Source organism: Medicago truncatula, chromosome 8 (genome assembly GCF_003473485.1).
Source record: "Medicago truncatula cultivar Jemalong A17 chromosome 8, MtrunA17r5.0-ANR, whole genome shotgun sequence".
In the NCBI taxonomy this organism is placed as follows: domain Eukaryota; kingdom Viridiplantae; phylum Streptophyta; class Magnoliopsida; order Fabales; family Fabaceae; genus Medicago; species Medicago truncatula.
The window spans coordinates 14,823,888-14,844,926 of record NC_053049.1 but is presented as its reverse complement, the minus strand read 5'-3'; the positions used below and the strand labels follow the sequence as shown (position 1 = coordinate 14,844,926).

Below are 21,039 nucleotides of genomic sequence, written 5' to 3'. Positions count from 1 at the left end.
TTAATTAGGCAATCGTTTTGTACTTTGTATTCTTTTGGGTTTTGGTCTATTCCCCAATGTTTGTGTTATTTTTTTTCTTTTTTTAATAACTGTTAAATGTTTTTTATCTTTATAAAAATTCCAACTTTTAATTTCTTCCTCTAAAATTTTGCTTCAAGTCGTCTCCCAAAAAATTATCACGATCTTTGGTCCTTGTTTATCAGCCAACTATTGTGTATCATTTGAAATTTTAAACGAGTTTTAATATTAATGTTTATACTATTATAATGAAATTTTAAACGAGTTTTAACACTAATGTGTGGTCAATCACAATAATGTAGAAGAAAAGAATTGTCCATAAAGTCTAATTCAATTGCTAACGACAATTTTGTTAGGCTAAACACCTTTGACTAGGTTTGAACTCATGACCTCATAGTTAAATTTCAGGTAGTGTTACCCCTTCCTCTAAAACCAAAACCAATGAAAGAACAACAGGAGTACTACAATATGTGGCCTATTGTGAATGTGGGCAAATAACAAAAATTAGAAATTATTTTACACATGTGGTTATGTGTGGAAACTGGCAATCAGTAGTATGCTCGACATTTATTGAGTTGATCTTTATGTCAATCAATTGAGAAATATACGTTAGCAAGTGAAGCGTATATTCATATATTTGTTTCCGTCTTCAATTACATAATATACTGAATTGAAACAGTTTACGGAAAAAATATTCCTTTTCAAGTAACTTTATCCCGAATTACTTCTGAATTGAAGTGGTAAGCAGAGTTTGGCAAATCACTCGAATGGAATATTTTTGTAACTGCAAAAACTACTAGTTTATGACAAGAAAAGAAACTCTCAAAAAAAAAAAACAAAAAGACAAGAAAAGAAAAGAAAAATATACTACTTGCAAACTTGCCAATAAAAAAAAACAATGCTGCAAAAAATTAATTCAAGAAAAAATTGCACATGCCTAAGCGTACCACATACTATATTGTTACAAACATGCGATTAAATGGCTCTCTATACTCCTTTGTATTGCACAGATGAGACAAAGGAGAAAAATATAACCAAATAATCTACCACCATACAGATAAAATAGAATGCTGGATGATAACATATACACAGCATAACAGACGAGTTAATTCATGAAACAAATCAGAAGGTTTCCATTCTGGTACAGTGGTTTGGTCATTGTCTAGAAGCCGAATGAGATTGAGGGGTTAGATCAAATGATGAGCAAGGTAGTTTGGCAGACACATCACATGCTATCATCATTCAAGTGTTCAAAAATATAAACATTTCCATTTTTTTTAACATCATCAATCACAGGCTAAAACAAGTAACTATGATGCTGACTGAGACAACAAACAAAATAGGACACAGTTCTCAACTTCAACTAGGCACTGGAGTTGAAACCTTTGCCTAAACTGTGCCATTTCTGTACAAAATTAAGGACACAGTTCTCAGCTTCAACTAATTGGTTTCCATCGGCACTGGAGTTGATGTCTGATCCCCGGCTGGTGTAGGGGTCTGCTCCTCTGCTGGATTTGGAGTTGAAGTCTGCTCCCCTGGTGGATTTTGAGTTGCAGTCTGCTCCCCTGCTGGGTTTGGAGCTGCAGTCTGCTCCCCTGCTGGATTTGGAGCTGCAGTCTGCTCCCCTGCTGGATTTGGAGTCTGGTCCCTCTTTACACGGGGTTGCGGTTTCCTGAAATATTTGCCGCAGAATGATTCAGCAGTCTCCGGATATTTCTTCCTCACCAAGTTTTCCAGGCACTTGCGGTACGAAAAGTCTTCCTTTTTACCATCTTTTAAAACCACATACAAGCATCTGCTGTCTTGAAAATTGCTGTGTTTGCTGACCTGTCACCACAAGTCCTCCCAACATTAAAAAAGAAAAAGAAAAATAGAGATCGACTCGTGAAAGTCTCAACATAACACATTATACACAAATGAAGACAAGATATATAGCGTAAACTGAAACATATACAGGTTTTGTATCAAAAGGAAGAAACCAAAATAAACCATCATTCAGTCTCGAAGTTTTGAAAAGAAACTAATTTATCACAGGCACCTATGATGAAGTATATTACAGATGTTCATGGAAGCTAAAAGGCAAGGATATAGAATTAGAGAATACCATGACATGATCAACTCCAACACCCATTTTTGTTTCTTTATCCGGATGATGCTCGAAAACATTCTCGAGCACATACTTTTGGTCTTCGTTAGCTAGCGGATCCCCATCATTGTACCTTCACACGGGAATTTATCATCAGAACAATAAGGTAAAAATGGAGCAGTTTGTGGGCGATAGGTAAAGAATGCAAGTTGCAAAGACAACATATGTGAAGAAAAAATTAAAAACAATAATTGACAATATAACCCATAATGCAACCTTCTGCACAGGAAATACCATATTAGGGAATGACAGCTATCATAGCTAATGGTATCATATTCAGAAGAGGAGTAACATGCAGAAGACTCACGGTGGCAGGGAGCAAAATAGTTGATAAAAGAGGCAAAAAGGATCCTTGAAAGAAAGGAATGACACCTTAAGAAGTTGCAAGTTATACACTTTGCAAGAATAATGCTAATAATACACTATCTAACACAATTTTTCAACACTTTTTTATAATATGGGTCCCACCAAATATATATGGCACCCATATGCATTGGTAGGAACAATGTAATTGTTAAAAGAGTGTGTTGGAAGTGTGCTGGTAGCATTCCCCCACTTTGCAATGAGCAAGTAAAACAGATATGACACCAAAAGGCCAAGCATAACCAGAGAATAGGGGCGACATTTTTTACAGTAGGAAAAGGCATAAAGAGATCACGATTTATAATATCCACATAAAGCAATAATTAAGCATGAGAGTTTGCACGACTGACAACTGCCTTGGGAAACTTACCCTTGTAGTTGCATGATTCTTCTGATTGACTGGACAATAGGTTCAATATCCTTCATGATATCTTGCTCTTCAGGAGTGTATAATTCAAACCTCTGTCCAGGTGGTCTGACAGGGCGACTCCTGTTTTTCCAGTCCCCAGCATTTGGACCCCCACTTTGCGAACCTTCGAATCGATTTTTCTTAAATGAATCTCGTCCTTGTTTTCCCCATTGAAAACTTTTGTCGCTTTCAGAGTTAGCAGAGGCAACTTGAGAGTCCCATCCACGAGAACCTGCAGTTTGATTTGACTCATTCTTAGAATCCCAAGGATGGTTTTCTTGCGATTTGGGTTTTCCCCAAGAGCTATTTGACTCGTTCTTGGAATCCCAAGGTTGGCTTTCTTGTGATTTTGGTTTCCCCCAGGAGCTATCCGACTCATTCTTGGAATCCCAAGGCTCGTTTTCTTGTGAATTGGGTTTTCCAAAAGAGTTGTTTGGCTCGTTCTTCGAATCCCAAGGTCGGTTTTCTGGTGATTTAGCCTTACCCCAAGAGCTATTGGCAACCGGCACTTTGGCAACCCAACTGTCCTTTACATTTTCCGGCTTCTGTTCCCAGGCATTAGATCTAGAAGAATCTTCTGGCATAACATGTATTTCATCTTTTTTCTGTCCCCACGAGGACCTATTATCATTTGACTTCGGTTTTGTTGCACCCCAAGCACTAGACTTCTGCGAGTCTTTTTGGCTAACATCCTCTGCAGCTTTCCATTTCTGAGAGTTCCAAGAATCTTGTACTTTTGTAGACTCACCCTCATGTACTTCAGGTTTACTGCTTCCCCAAGCTTTCCAACCACCTGAGTTTGTCGAGTCTTCTTGGATATCATTTGACTTCAGTTTTGTTGCACCCCAAGCACTAGACTTCTGAGAGTCTTTTTGGGTAACATCCTCTCCAGCTTTCCATTTCTGAGAGTTCCAAGAATCTTGTACTTTTGTAGACTCACCCTCATGTACTTCAGGTTTACTGCTTCCCCAAGCTTTCCAACCACCTGAGTTTGTCGAGTCTTCTTGGCTAACATCAGCTTTCCATTTTTTAGTGCCACCAGATTCTCCTTGGGCTCTTTCCTCTCCACCAGTTATTTGTCCCCAACAGGACTGATCACTACTATGATTTGTGTTGGCCGGAGCACCAGACTTTGAAGAGTCTTCTTGTACCACAGATTTCGCATTACCCCAAGCACCGGACTTTGAAGAGTCTTCTTGCACCACAGCTTTACCCCAAGCAGAAGCAGACTGGTCACTCTTTTGATTTGTTGCAGCCCCCCAAGAAGGCTGCTCACTATTTTGATTAGTGGCAGTCCCCCAAGCACCGGACTTTGAAGAGTCTTCTTGCACCACAGCTTTACCCCAAGCAGAAGCAGACTGGTCACTCTTTTGATTTGTTGCAGCCCCCAAGAAGGCTGCTCACTATTTTGATTAGTGGCAGTCCCCCAAGCACCAGACTTTGAAGAGTCTTCTTGCACCACAGCTTTACCCCAAGCAGAAGCAGACTGGTCACTCTTTTGATTTGTTGCAGCCCCCCAAGAAGGCTGCTCACTATTTTGATTAGTGGCAGTCCCCCAAGCACCAGACTTTGAAAAGTCTTCTTGCACCACAGCTTTACCCCAAGCAGAAGCAGACTGGTCACTTTTTTGATTTGTTGCAGCCCCCCAAGAAGGCTGCTCACTATTTTGATTTGTGGCAGTCCCCCAAGCACCGGACTTTGAAGAGTCTTCTTGCACCACAGCTTTACCCCAAGCAGAAGCAGACTGGTCACTCTTTTGATTTGTTGCAGCCCCCCAAGAAGGCTGCTGACTATTTTGATTTGTGGCAGTCCCCCAAGCACCGGACTTTGAAGAGTCTTCTTGCACCACAGCTTTACCCCAAGCAGAAGCAGACTGGTCACTCTTTTGATTTGTTGCAGCCCCCCAAGCACTAGACTTAGAAGAGTCTTCTTGGATAACATCAACTTGTAAGTCAGATTTATTTGGTCCCCAACCAGACCAATCATTTGAGTTTGTATTGGGCTGATCAATCTGGTCTTTATTTGAATCCCAACCATTTGATGTTGAGCCATTCGGAAGTTCAAAAGTCTCATCAAAGACAGCATCAAATCCAGAGGCATGCTGTGGGGACATGTCAAAGTCCCCATTTTCATCGTCAAACAGATCATCGATGTCCTCACCCAAACAAGCATTGGTTTCTTCTTCCCCGTTGGCAAGGCCTTTGACCATATTGAGAAATTTGTAAACATTCATCCCTTCAATTTCATTTGTTTTTATCTGCAAAGGAAAAATCCAACATTGAAATTTAAAACAATGTTCACAGAACTCCAACTATAGACATATTGAAGTCCACCATTAAATCTGAGTTTAATCAAATACCTCTTTCGGATCCCATACAATATCAAATTTTGATCCTGTACCAACCGCCACGTGCTTACCCCAGGAACAAGAGGCAACAATGCTTGACAAAGAGTCTGAGTGGTGTTTCTCAGCAGCTCTTTCAAAGCATTTTCGAGGAGTCTGCATGATCACATTCACAAAGTAAGAAAAATAATAACAAAATACATCTTGTAATTTAGAAATTACCAAAGCACTTACAAAGAGTGTTGCATCGGTGAATGGTACTTGAATGTCTAATTGACGAGCCAGTGTTTTATAACCACCTGTATTAAAACCAACCAAATTTCCACCACAAGTCATACTACTTGCTAAGAGAATGAGATGCTCTCTGAGAACGCCTTTTGCCACCATTCTAACTGATGCTGCAAGACGCTGCACACAGCACAAAAGGATAAATTAGATAACATAAACCCCTAATGTTGAGGCTACAACTAACTAGTAGACTAAGATCAAGGCTCTTTCATAAACCTAAGCTCAATAGCTGACAAAATCATAGCCATAGTTTTTTTGGTCGAAAAATATCACAAGAGACAAGAGGAAAGCACCAAAACAGACAAAAGGCAGCATACAACCAAAAGAACGGCGAAGAAAAGAACTATGCATGCAACGAGTCTTTCTAAAATTCCAGTCTCTCAGCATAAATGGATAACAAACCTACATAAAGATCTAAGCATGATTCTCCAAATGCACAAACCAGAGGAATGCAAACACTGCATATTGCCATAAATCTTGGCTTCCTAGTTTGTCAACTTTTTTGCATCCAAAAATCAGAAAACTCAGTTTTTAGGATATGGGCCAAATTAAACTCCAGAAAATCAGCTTATAAGATGAGGATTGCCTAAGCTTTTTAAATTATAAAATGACAACACATGCCAACAACTATATGTCACCAAAAGCCTGATTCCTACTCACACAGTAAAGGGAGGGAAAATGCACTTTCACATAGTGATCAATGAAAAAATAAGCAGCTTCGATAATAAAGAAAAGACATGAAATCACATGTAACTGATTTTCAATGAAGATTTGAAAGTGAAAGCAAAGCACCTTTATGTTTACTAAAGGTACGTGTTCACAAGAAAAAAAAAGCAGACAGCTCATACTTTTAACATTATGTAAAATATATTATTAAGAAGTTTACCTGAATCGCTTGATCAAAAGTGCATGCAATGCCCAGTAATTCCTGAATTTGCTTAATAGCATAAGGGATAGAACGTCTAGTATCAATCAAATGAAGAACAGGAAGGCAGGAATCGAGTACAATCCTCCAAGCATCGCCACTTTGTTTAACAGCTTCTTTCTCAAGAATGACGTCCAGTGCTAATTCACCATTAGAAGATTTGGACGGGTTACGAACCCATGTGTTCGTGCCAGGATTAACCCAAATTATACTTGCGGAACTGATACGAGGGTCTCCTGTTTATGACAAAAATATATGTAAGAAATATGTATATGTATGTATGATTACAAGTGCAATAAATGCTCAAACCAACAACAAATGTAATTGCAACAAATATGGACTACAAAGAAAGTTGGAACCAATTTACATCTTAAAAAGAATATGAAATAGACATGGCAAAGAAAATACCACCTCACTAATTTGTTATCCAAGTAGTTAGTTAGTTAAGAAATGTTAGAGTCGTGGGTCAGGATGCATATAAATAAAAGGAATGGGAAGGGAGTCATTTTGTTATTGAGACTCAGGAGAGCTTAAGAAACTCTTGAGTTACCCTCAATCGCTAGTACCTCGGGTTACCCTAACACGAGGGATATTGCAATACAGATTATAAGGCATTTACTTTTCACTTCCCTGCATTTTCTTGCTATGTCTTTTGATCTCTTGTTCAAATACTATTTGATAAATAAAACTTATAACAGAGATGGTTTCAATATGAGAACCAGCTTCATGCTGTGACAAAAAACAGAAACGTAGAGTGTGCAAGAACTCAATGCAAGGTGGAGATATCGTGCAACAAGCATTAATAGAGTAACGTTTGAACAGTACAGAGATTATTGTGAATCAAATATTGGATTGCATTGATAAAGTGGAGCATCACAACCTACTCCAATAGGGGAGACAACAAGGGTGAGTTTCAAAAAGTTAGTTTGACAAATTGAGCAAGATTAAAAACACATCTCGTATGAGTGTTATATAGCTGTCAGACACCGGTTCAAGGAGTGTCGAAGCAAATGGAAAAACAATTTTGGTTAGGACACTTGTCTCAGTTATCCAACATGTGTCGCATGAGTGTCAAAGGAGTGTCGGACACCACGACACACCTAGTGCTAGAGGTGTCCATGCTTCATACAAGTGCAGTTTTTTCCATTTTTTTCCTTTCCATTAACGGTTTCTACCAGATATAACAAGAAAATATTAATTAAATCCAGCATTACCTAAAATGTCCTTTTTATCCTTCCCTATCTAAACCCCATGTATCGATTTAACAATACCAGATAAATAGTTCATTGAAAAATGAGTTTAAAGGAAAATACCTTGTATGATTGTTTCTAACAGAACTGGGCAGATCATGTCAGCCAGGACTTTAGTCGTTTGGTCTAAATCAACACCATCCGGCCAAAGGAATGTTACACAAGGAGCAGAGCAAAACTCACTGCAAAGAAGGAAAAATAGACAAGACGGTAAGTTTTAAACTGCAAACAAACTGCATGCTAACAGAGACAAAAATAAATAAAGACTAACGTAACTTGCAATTGTCAGAAGAAAAACATGTGATCAATGTTTAAAGAAAAGCACTCTGCATACATCAGCTTTTATCTTTCTTTGTTTTCCTCTTGTTTTTGGGAGGCAATATAATATGTGTTTTTTGGTGCTTTTAACCAACCCCAAAAGTGGGGGAAAAAACCATGTTGCTTTGTTCATTGGAACAAGAAGCTCACACGTAGGAAAGAAAGCAAGGAATGGATATTAGAAACCCAGAGAAGATTCTATTGTGCATTGCCTCTCTCTCTCTCTCACACACACACACACAGAGAGAGAGAGAGAGAGAAACCATAGTTTTTACAAGGAATGGAGAAGGTACAACATGATAATCAAGGACTGGACAAGAAACAATAAGGTTGAGCACTTCAATAATCAACTTATCATGAACTTGCATTCATTTATTTGTAACAAAGCTTCTATTTCTATTAGTCAAACTTGCATTCATTTTTTTGTAACAGCTTCTATTTCTATTATGGAATGAAAAACCCTCTGAAAAATGCAAGACTAGAACACCATATATAAATTCTACAAAAGACAATCCATATCAATATTTGTTTTACAATATTCTACAACTTATTTTTGTAGAAAATAATAAAGTTAACCATAAGAAAAAGATGTTCGACAAAAAGGAGAACAAAATTGAAAGCCAAACAAGTAACAAAGAACATCTTGTCACATTAAAAATCTCCCCAGACTACAATTTATGCCTGATTGGTTTTTTGATACTAAAAGGAACATCAATGAGCTCCTATGACTACAATTAAGAATCAAATCCAGAGCAATTAATTACTTCAAGTAAGCAAGAAAATTAAGACTTTATAGCAGTATATCAAAAATGTATATGGCAGAACTAAAATTTAACCTGAAAATTAATTCAGTTCTCTTAAAAAATGGGGAAAGTTTCTTCTTCCGACTAAAGGAATTAAGTTTCTCTTGGCATTTTTGGTAAACTTCAGTCATATTGATCTTCAATTCCTCTAACTTCACCTGCTCAAAATGATAAATCAATAACCAAAAGCATTTTAACACAATAATGACATTTAAATTAGGATAAAAATACACTCGTCTCAAATGAAAGAATAAAAAATTCAATGTATTATAATTTAGTCTATTTTAATTTAATACAATCAAACCTTCTTATAATTTTTTGTTGTATTTACTTCTCAGTATCACTAACATATAGTTTTGAACCTTCACTATCAACCAATGTTATTAAACTCAGTTCATACCAGTAACAGCATATGTGGCCCGCCTGAACAACTTATTGTCATAGAATTTACAACCAATCTAGCACAAAACATACAAGTACAACTCGACAGTTTTCCTATAAAACCGTCAAAGTCACTATTAGGCTCTATAAAAATTATACTTTCAGCAAATCCAACAGAGTAATATCTTTACCAGTGGTTTTCACCCCCAAGGTTTACTGAGGTCAACAACAAGTCCTTTCAATATAAAGCTAGTTTCTAATTGACCAGTTTAGGTCACGGAGCCTGTGTTGTTCGACTTCTAACATTACAGAACTATCTTACACGAATTGTTCTTAATCTTATCTTTGTTTTGTATTTCCAATCATCTTCCACAACATTCTCATATCTCAAATATAATAAACTTGTTAACATTTTATTACCCGACATTCACTATAAAGATCCCTTTTTATATCCATCGATCTCCTTATCAATTTCAGATCTTCAAAATATTAATAACTCAATGCTAACAATTATAAAGAAAAAATGAAAAGAAAAACAAAAACAAAAAAAAACACGGTTAATAAACCCAAACAGGCAAGTTATCTCAAAATCCAGCAAAACAGAGGTTAGAGTAGGTTTAGACCTAACATTAAACCAGTACGATATCAAATGTGGCCAGACCTAACATTATAACACTCCTAAAAACAAAAGAAGACAAAAAAAAATTAGGAATAGTAAAGCGCTTTCCAAACCCACAGCATATCTGATAATGAAAACAAAACAAAACATGCAAGAGGATTTAAAATATTCTAGAGAGACGGATTATAAAATTTTAAAATCGTGCTAGCTGCATGATATAGGAACATGCCTGCATCAAATCCTAAACATGTATTAAAAAAATTGATAACCTCTTTAAGACGAATGTGACAAACAAGGCCTGCATCTTCAGTACCATCTCTGCGTCTTCGCTGCTGCTGGTATCTGCAGATGAGACACATGTCCCAAATAAATAAAATTGATATAAATACAACTTTCAAAACAACAACAAAAAAAATATAACAACTACTTCAATTAACACAGATTAAATGTTTTACCCCCAACGAAATACGGAGTACATAGCAAGTAAATAAATAAAATTGAATATAAATACAACTTTGAAAATAACAAAAAAATAAAATATAACTACTTCAATTAACAAAGATTAAATGTTTTACCCCAAACGAAATACAGAGTACATGGCAAGTATATCAGAAAACAACATATAAGGGATCATATCAGCATAAACTAAGAGGATATGTCACACATGCTTCAAACCTAAATAGCACTTTGCTCAAAGGAACATATTACAAAGACAAAACCATTCATGGACCCCCATCCATTTAAAAGCTTAGCCTTTTAAAGCTAGTCCTTGGCCCAGAAAATGGTTCATCATAAACGTTCTTTCTAGCCTGTCGACACAAATGTAATCAAACAAAACTTGGAGAAGGTATTAGATGAAGCCCAGACCTCAACCCCAAAATCGAATGTTAACAGAGCATAAGGTGAATTGACAAAATTGATATAGACAAATCAGGCTTTAAGCTACAAAGTAACCAATTAACCATGGTTGATCCATGTTAGCAACAAGCCTCTAATTAAGCAAACTCATGAGGCATAAAGTTATAAAAAAACATCAATGCTGGTCCAATCTCATTGGTCTATAACTGCCTAGATTTGTGATTGTTTATGTCTGTAACTGTTTATGCCAGTTTGTCTTTTGTTGTAACTGCCCATCTGTGTGTCTAATTAAACTGAGAAGGGAAATGGATGTTTGGGTATCCGACTATTTGTTTCAGTATGGCAGTTATTAGGGATAGGGAAGGCTCTTGAACAACCAGTGATCATTTGTAACTTTTCTGTTAACTCAATAAAACATGATCAATCACTACAAAATATTACTGCACTAGTGTTACTGGTTCTAACACTGGTAACAGAGCACTTACTCGCAACACGTAATTTCTATCAATTAAAAAATATATGCTAAACATAGCAACAACAAAAAAAAAAAAACAAGACAGAAAACTTACTCAACAATGAAATCTAGTGCGGCATCCTTGAGGCTTACTTTTCTCAATTGATTTTGAACCAAATATGCAGCATTTTCACGACAATAATTCCTCCCACAATCACAATCATTTAAATATAAAATTACACGACGGTCATTTGGTTCATTCCTGAAGTTCACCTTGCAAAGGAGTATTTCCTGAAGATAAAATGTGTAAATAAATAACTCAAAAAAAAATCATTACTGAAATACGAGAAACAGATGTCCACTATTCACTAAGAAATTATTACCTTCATAAACCCCCAGGAAGAATTGCTGCTTGGACTAGCATCAAGGACTGCTTTATAAGCAGGGTTTGACATGGAAGTTGCAGCTAAGACACCTACAGGCTCACCAGCAGGGAATAAGTGCTGGGCTGCATCTCCAGATTGTATGCCATATTCAAACTGGATGATGGAATTACTACATACATTCCTCACAGTTCCATCATAGCAAATAACAACATCACGGAGAATGGCCATCAAGTTCTTGAATAGTGTGCCTGGTTCAGATAATCCTCTAGAAGAGCGGTCAATTATTTCTCTCGTTGCAATGGAATGCACCAACTCTTCATATGGATCTAAACCATGAAAGAAGCATCCTTTGAGCAAACCAAACTCAGCAGAGGGATAATCATCCTTGTCATAGAAACACTTCAATTGAAAATGAGAAGCTACATCCTCAACCAATCCCTTGGAATAAAACTTTCCTCTCTCAAAGAGTTGTTGGCCTAAAAAGCCAATTTGTTGAATTACCTTGTCAACAGCCGACTTACTCTTTGAGTCAATCAAATCTCCAAGTTTGGTTGACTTCAAAGCAAAATTTATAACCGGAAGTTCAATATCTTGAATGACTTTCTCCAATTGTTGAGCCACCAGTTCTTTGTACATTCCCCTCAGCTGACGCAACAAAGGTGAAACTTTCCCAATGCTCCTATTTATAACCCTTTTCACTGCCCTGGATATTGAAAAGTCTTGTAATCCCACACTAAATCCATGGGCAAATATATTTTCCATCAGAAAGGGTTGTATCACATCAAAGAAATTGAGTGCCTCCTGAGGACCCTTACTAAAAAAAATTGAGGCAGCTATTTCATTTATAATTGAAGGTAAAATATCTCTGGTAAAATCAAATTCTAAGATTTCCCTCTGCCTGATCAAGTATCGTCCTCCAGTACAATCAAACGAGAAAGGCAAAGCACACTGCAAAATCTGTATAGATGTCCAATAAGAATCACCGGTAGTGGCCTTGAGTAAAGCAGGCATTGGCAAAGGCAGTAAAAGAAACATTGCCATTTGATTTGCTGCTACTCTATCCAAAAAACAACTCTTGACGAGCATCTTGAGTGACAATAATGAATCTGCGGATAACTGAAGGTTAAGATTACCACTATGAGAGCTGAGAAGTTGTTTCTCTACAGAGAAAAGCTCCAAAACCTCGGCTTTAGCAGCGAGTGACTGGGGATAAAACAAATGGACACAGTCACCATCAAAATCCGCCCCTAGTGGTCCACATATTAGTGGATTAATTTTGACAGTGTGGTCATCATGGATGTATACCACAAGTGCTTGCAAGGAGTGCTTGTGGGTGGTTGGCGGTCTGTTTATGAAAACAGTATCCCCGTCCATAATCCTCCGGTGCACTATCTGACCAGGTTTAAGATAAGTGTGCCCCTTTGAGCCCTCCCTCAGTGAGTAGGTTGACATACCTTCCTTGTATGTCAAGCACAAGTTTTCATCCACCAACTTCTGTAAATAGTGGATGTTATGAATGCTGACTCTTTCCTCAAATGTGATCCTTTGGGCAACCTCAAGCGGAATTCCAACTTCATTTATTTTCTTATACCCATCTCCAGTGATCACATTCCGGGAAGAAAACCCGGAACCCTTTCTGATAAACAACGTCCTCATTTTTTCCAACCACGCTTTTGTTGAGGAATCATTCAGCTCTTTGTTAACCCCGTAGTGTGTTTCAATATCACGTGCGGCCTTAGAAGTTCCCCTGATTTGAAGATACTGATCGACCACGGATTGCAAGTCGTTGGCTTCCACTTGATGAGACTCAAAGTTTGGTTCACCAGATCTTGAACTTCTGATGACTTCAACCTTCCTAAGCAATTTTCTGAGAATTGTCAAGGCCGGATCCTGCAATTTCAGAGATACATAAACTTTCTGAACGACAACAGAATAATTTCATAATCAAGCAAAAAATAACATTATCATATCCTCACCGAAGACATGATACTGACACCATCTGAAACTACTGGCACAGACAGGCAATTTGGTGGTACAGGAAGGTATTTTAAAATATATCCATCTTGAGGAAAATATCCCTTTCCAGCAAGTTTCTTCTTTGTTTCTTGAGGAAGTCTCTTGATAATTTCCATTGCCTGGTAGACATTTGACATATAAACTATAAATCAAAATCTAATGACAGGTTTCAACCGGAACGTAAAAACATAAGCATATAATAAATAATCTGAAAGTATCAACTGTAACCCCATGTTACAGTCAACAGATTCACTGAGTAGAAATATCAATCATACAGAAAAAGCAAATATGAATTCCAACAGTGTCATAGGCTCAGAATATAAGGTCAAGAAATAATTATATGCCCCTATAAAGCAGAGTGAACCGAAAGGAGCATTTTGACATTCATGGGAAGAGGATGCTGGCAAAGGCTCTAACATTCTATAATTGATTAATTTAAAAAAAAGTCCATTTGAATGCCTCATAAATTGATCCTTCTAAAAAGAATGGGTTGACTATTAGGGAATGAAACAATAAAAAAAATATTAGTTTGAGAGTTTTTTAATATCATTCCTCTTCCCGGGAAATATAAGAAAATACAAATCATCTATAGGACATGGACAGAAACTTGACTCGAAAAAATAAAAAGCAGATATAACAGATATTAACTTTATTAGATATTATTAGAGTAATTATTAGAGTAACAGCTGTAAATCCGGAGGAATTCATCCTTGAGATTCAGAGAATTCACACAAAATTCCTTACATTTCTTCATTTAAATTTCTGGCTTAATTTTCTGAGATTGTAATACTGTAACAGTGGCTTATATCTCTGACAGACATAATTCATTATCAGTACATTTCAAGTTCACCCTTCCGATTTGTGGCACCTATCACTCTTCTCCCGGAAACTGAACGAATATGGTCTCAGAATCAAAAGGACAGCTGAAGAACATTAGAATATAGATACAAGACTCCCAAAGCTCCAGGATAGGTTGTACCTCCCAATCATTCAAATACCACTGCTACTTTCCTCCTATTATTATTTATATCTTACCAAATCTCCCACGCTAACTAAAACATTTCCGAATAAAGAGGATGATCAATTACTGGGGTCTGCTAAAGATATCCTTGAAATTCCAAAGAGAAAAAAATATCCAACTCCCAAGTAGATGATAAACAAAAAAATGCCACTATCATAAAACAATGAAAGATACCTATATATGGATTGCTTCAATTATAAAGAACATAAACAGTAATTAAGCAATAAAGAAAAAAATACAAAAATAATAAATTAATCATATAAAAGCCAGAAAAAAAGGGAATTGCAAACATAAAGTAACTTTAGCAATATTATGCATATATCAAGCAACAAAATAACAATGAAAACCGGTAGAAACCACACCTCACAAGGAAGCAAAGCTCGAGTATGATCTCCCCCATAGCGATAGCCATATTTTTCTAGAAAGGTCCAAAATCCGTCATGCATCTTTGACTTTGACACCTTTAGTGCCAAGTAACAAGCCCCATCAGCTGTTTTGACCTCCCGAATAGAAACTTGTGCAGCATTAACATCCTAAAAGGAAAATATAACTATCATGAACCTTGGACACTAATATGAAAATACCAAGTTCCGTTCTATAACAAGGTATGATAATAGAAAACACAGATTTAGCCAAGAAATGGGTAAGAACAAATAGAATATTAAATTCGGCACCAAAAATAGAAAGCAAAAAAGAAAATAAACCACAATTAAGCAAACAAGCCAATGAAAAAAACAAAGCACCTCAAAATTTGTTTAAATTTTCAATACATGGTACCTTAATAAACTAGAGTAAAGGAAACAAATCATCACTGGGATGCAAATGGCCAATCTTGTGCCAAAAAAAAATTGGCTGGGAAGTCAAAATCAAGATCCTAAATATGATTGTGATGGGTTAAACACCCAAACGTGATATCACAAAACTGTAAATACCACCAATATGTATGCAGGCTCCTATCTTGGCAATTTTAAATATGTTACCAACAGTTCTGGTGATTGTTGGCCAAAATACATGTTTAGACCTGCTCAAATATTGTTAAACATAGTTCATACTTCTCAGCATTTCTTCAACATTTATGATGACACCACTGGTGTTTCTAGACAGTATTATAAATCATTGCCCTTATCGGAAAAGCTGATGATTCTAGTAGTGGTTGCAATTGTGATCAAATGGTTCCCTGATCAACTATATACATGACAAATTTGCAAGTGCCAACATTATTATTATTATTTCACATTTCTCAGATGCTACCTAAATATGGTAAATCCTAAAGTATACCCTAGGGGCACTTGTTAAGGAAACGGATAGAAATAGTGTTGGAAAATGGTGAATTCAACCTTTTTCAAGTTTAAAAATTGTTATTTCCAATGCAAAATTTCTACTTATTGATTTCTTAACTAGTGCCCTTGGGGCACTTAGTATGACCCTCTAAATATCCTTCAGACTCAACACATGACATAATTTTAAAATATAATCATTTTAAAATTAAAACTTAATCAAATAAAAGCAAATCATATGATTGGTTCATACTAACCTCACAGCAAGGAGATAATAATCTCTGTGCCAAGCCACTGCTTGAAGAAGGTACCTGAAAGATTGTGAGCCAGTATCAGAGAAAGAGTTTGAGAGAAAACTGAATATTCTGAAAATGATAAAACTGAATCTACCTCTGCCACAGCAATCTATTTATCAATGCAAAGTCTAGTTCAACAAACTAAGGCTGTCTCAACTGCTCAAGAGAAAGTTATCTGACAGCTGTAAAATAGCTGGCAGTAACCGCAATACCAGTTGGCACAAACTAACAACGGCAAATAGAGTAGTGCAGTGAATAAAAATTAGTGCACCTATTACAGAGAAAATGCCTTCTCTTACAGCCAGTAAGATCAAACACAATGGATTAAGAAGGTTGTATCCTTCTTGTATCAAAATCTAATGAAGTCCATGAAAGCAGGAATTACTATACAATTTAGGACAACAAACCAAACCTTGTTTACCCTGTTTGGTCCATGTAATATGAAAAAAAAATTGTTATAAATTTAAATGTGACCTTTCCTAGTGGATCTGAATTGATAAAGTCACAGCTTTATATTGCAAAACACAGAAAAACGAAGGAGATAGGTTCACAAAACAGGGAAGGAGATGGGTTCGCAAAAGACAGAAGAATAAGTTTTTCATACGCATAGCATAAACCTGAAAAAGTCCATGTAAAAGCTCAAATTTTAAGGTGTTTTAGGGTTTTCATCGTTGCAAACCCATCGCACTCAATAGCGCCATGAAAACCGCACAACGCAGTGTGAAATTATTCCCTGAATGAGACCGCTCCTCTATTCTGAGACGCCACACTGCGTGTGGGGGCAGCCACTGGCTGCTACAAGCTGTCAAGGTAGCAGCACTAACAGCCTCTCTTGACAACAAAGGAACAGTCCCACATGTACACTCATTTATAACAATTTTTTGGATAATAATAACAATTTTTTATTTCCACAATGACTGGAGTATAAGAATGAGTTTGACAGTTAAAAAAATGAGACCACTTAGTTGTGGTTTGCAGAATGGGATTCGCATGAAATTATGTAAAACTTCAAACAAACAAAAAATGAGTTCATCCCAATACTCCCACTCATACCCAAAAGGTTTTTTCTGGTGTGAAGCACAAAAGATATTTGTGTGGTTCAAAATTATGACAAAAGAGACAACATTAAAAAAAGGACAATATAACAACGGCAAATAGCTTTGTTGAGTCTTTTAATTTAGATAAAATAAACAAATAGGTCAAAGTGAAAATAAAAGTCTGCCACTAAAAATCATTCACAAGTTATTGAAAAGCTAAAGAACTGTGTCCACATTCCTTTTCAGTGATACCTTGGTTTTCTTCAATCGCAAGCAGCTTAAGCAGACCAGGCTCAGTATTTTCTTCAACTCAGTAACATGGCTAGGATGATAAATAGGAACTGGAAGTTCAATATATCCAAAGTGGCCTGAAAAGTAATAATTATTCAGCCCAATTCTTTTGAAATATAACATTTTTCCATCAGAATGACAATAAAGGAAATGATCAAATAAAAGACCTTCGCATTTTCCTGCTTCGGAAGTGCCACAAGATTCACACCGTCCAAACTCAAGTGGAAGCCCAAGGAAAGGATTAGCCAGTTGACTCGCATGGCTAATTTGGGAATCACTAATTGATGCAGTACTCTAAAAAAAGGAAAATATAAAGCAAGCACAACATCATAACAAAGTCTAGTTACAATTTACAAATAGTGATAGACAGACAATTTAACATGAAAAAAGTAAAGAAATACATAATGCTTACAATTTCATGGCGTGTAGCCATACTGAAGCGGATCCCAACAACCTTCCCATCCAAAAGGGATGTAGTGGCATTATCTTCCATGATGAATACCTTGGTAAATCTGTAGACCTGCCAACAGATAACTCATAATCATGAGTCAATATTTGTAAACCTTAATAATTTCAACAGAATTAAGGCAGAAAAGAAAATTAAAAAATCATTGGAACAGAAAATTACTGGAAAGGTTGGTTAATCTAACTTTTATTCAAAAATACTTTCACAGAATTCAACAACAACCAAGGCTTATCCCACAAAGTGGGGGTCGGCTACATGGATCAAATTACACCATAATGTTCCATCATAAACCATATTTTGGTCTAACTCATTAATCTCCAAATCTTTCCTAATAGTTTCTCTTATAGAATACTTTCACATAATTAAGCAAGTAAAAATAAATAATCTCCAAAGACAGCACAAACAAATACATCTAACCAAAATATCCATAATAATTGACAACTACAAATGTCTGAAAGGATGACCAGATATCGCATATTGCTCAACTAATACAAATCTGTTCGGATCAAGCACCTTGACAAATAGCCATAATCCCAAGAACACATGGGTGAAACAACCAGTTCAGAAGTCATACATCAACCCATAACTATCAAAGCACTTGAATAATATCGAAACTATGCCAAACAGAAACTGTGTGTTCAAACCAGACAACGTAAAAGCACATTTATAATCATCAACTAGGAAATGTTAATCATTGAAAACCATTACAGATACGAGATTATCTCCGAATAACAAAACTGTCCCTTAATTGGTTTTGCATAGATAAATTCATTAATCCATTTCTTAGAAAACACAAAGTCGGACTCACACCCTAACCCAAAAAATCATGCATGTTTATCTTCATTTAACCCAACTCCTTAAATGGCTGGAAAAAGGTAAAACCCCAACTACATTGAATCATTTTCACCAAAATGAAAAAGAAAAAAAAACACCACTCACCCTCACCCCCAATACAACGGGATAGTGCATGCATGTTTCGTATCACAGTGCAGATGCCGAACATCTTGATACCAAACATACCAAGTGCATGTTTGGATTTACAGTGAGTTTGGCAGAAACACAGTGACACGCCGCAATTTTGGCAAAGCCTACGTTTTGGTATCACCATGACCAATTGTGATTTTCCAAAAGCTACATTTTGTAGCTTCTGCAAAATGATGGTGGGTCCGCCGAGATACCAAACATACACTTTGTAGCTTTAAGAAAATCACAATGCCACTAAGATTTCGCCAAACTCACAACTCATCCAAACATACACTAAGAATTCACAAAATAAAATAAATAAATAAATACATAAATAAATAAACAAAAAATAGACAAAAGCTAGAAATAGGTAAAGTTTTCAAGAAAATTTAAAAAAATACTAAAATAATGTGCATGAACTTGAAATTTTTCCATAAAATGTTGATTTTCAACGAAAATAGAACAAGTCAAACAAAAATTTAGCCAAAAAAAAACACACACTTAGCAAAAAAAAAACACAAAATCAAAAAATAAAAATAGTAATACAACATTTAAACCTGTTTCTTACCTCAGAGATTAATTTCTGAAAAATTCAACGCGTCTCAGCTAGCTGAAAACAAAACCCTAAAACCACAAGAAACAGAAAATCAGAACAAAAAAACGAAAAATATGTAACAAAACACAACATTGAACAAAGCGTCTTTGCATGAAATCGAAAATGCAGAACGATTAAGCGAGAAAATCGAAGTAACTAACCGTAGGTTTCGATCACCTAGCTGAAGAAAACACGAAGAAGTTCGTTTAAGTTGGATAACTGAAAAACCCTAGACAGTGAAAAACAAACAACGGAAATGAAATGTCAAAACGCAAAATCGATTATGCAAAACGACAGAGAGTAGCGAGTTTGCATGAAGCGAAAATGTAGTAGAAATTAAGCAAAGAAATCGATTTACCGAGTAAGCTAGGGTTTGATCGTTGTTGAGAAAAGCGCGTTTGAAAAAAAGCTGAGAGAGAGTGGAAGAGTGAAGTGTGAAGTGGGAGAGAGAGTGTGAAGAATTTGTTACAATACAATTGCATGAAATGAAATTTGTGATTTCGGAAAAAAGGAAAAATTAAAATAAAATGTAAAATTATTTGTTGTTGTTGTTTAAGAGGTACTGGGTTTTTGGGAGAGGGGTTTTGGTGGTTGATGACGATTTTGTCCTTGTTGACTTTTTGGTTTGGTGTTTAGTTGGTGGTGACTAGGGGGTAAAATTGGGATTTCGGTGTTTGTTTTTGTTTAGTTGGGATGAAATGTCGTACCAGAGTTTGTACTGGTGTGGTGAGGAAACTTGACCGGGGTTCAATGGGAGTTAGTTTTTACTGTTTTTTAAATATGAGTTTGTCTAACATGTGAAACATTGCATATATTAAAATAATTAATAGTGATAACCTTTTCTTGGAAAACAATCATTAATTATTCAAAAGTTCATAAACTTCTTAACATATGTAAATTTGCATAAGTTTCAATACAAAATTTTTATTTTCAACTTCTTATTATGTGCAAATTTGCACATCATAGAAAAATCCTTCAGATATTAAGAGGCAAAAAATGCTTTCTTGATTTCTATTTTTATTTCGTGAGACTCATTTGCGAAGTGGTATCCACCCATGTATTTCACTCAATAAGAGAGAACGTGTTATAATAAGTGTTGTTAACAACTTTAGTTAAATTTGTTAGAAATATGTGGCAAGTGTTATTCATATCAAAATACTAGGATTCTTTAACAATTTGGATCTAGATCCTATCTATTGGTAGGATGATTCAACTCGGGTTTCGACTGTTCAAACACTTTTGATCGTATATGATAAAACAGACAAGTGATTGTGATCAAAACTTATCTCAATCGTTCAAACACATTTGACCATATATGGTAGCACAAACGGGTGATTGAGATCAATGCTAATCTCAATCGTACAAAAACCTTTGCCCATATATGATAGCATAAACGAACGATTGAGATCAACATTGATCGAACAGTGTGACAAAATTAGCAGGGGTTTGTGTTTTGTAAATTGGATCAACTCCAATATTTTTTTTCTTTTCTTCCTTCTCTTAACTCGCTAACTC

General features: G+C 36.1%; 1 protein-coding gene across 1 annotated transcript; it reads right to left on the bottom strand.

Moving 5' to 3' along the window:
* Nucleotides 1–904: 904 nt before the first annotated feature.
* On the bottom strand, nt 905–20,039 carry LOC11445115 (DNA-directed RNA polymerase V subunit 1). The gene is given in 21 exon segments (XM_024772672.2): nt 905–1,845; nt 2,123–2,237; nt 2,898–4,006; nt 4,009–5,193; nt 5,296–5,436; nt 5,515–5,688; nt 6,455–6,729; nt 7,807–7,925; nt 8,898–9,022; nt 10,134–10,206; nt 11,292–11,467; nt 11,560–13,452; nt 13,539–13,697; nt 14,962–15,132; nt 16,134–16,187; nt 17,462–17,577; nt 17,668–17,794; nt 17,913–18,020; nt 19,498–19,553; nt 19,686–19,753; nt 19,883–20,039. Coding segments are annotated over 18 exon segments (6,480 nt in total). The 5' UTR covers nt 17,994–18,020; nt 19,498–19,553; nt 19,686–19,753; nt 19,883–20,039; the 3' UTR covers nt 905–1,458.
* Between the last annotated feature and the right edge of the window lie 1,000 nt (nt 20,040–21,039).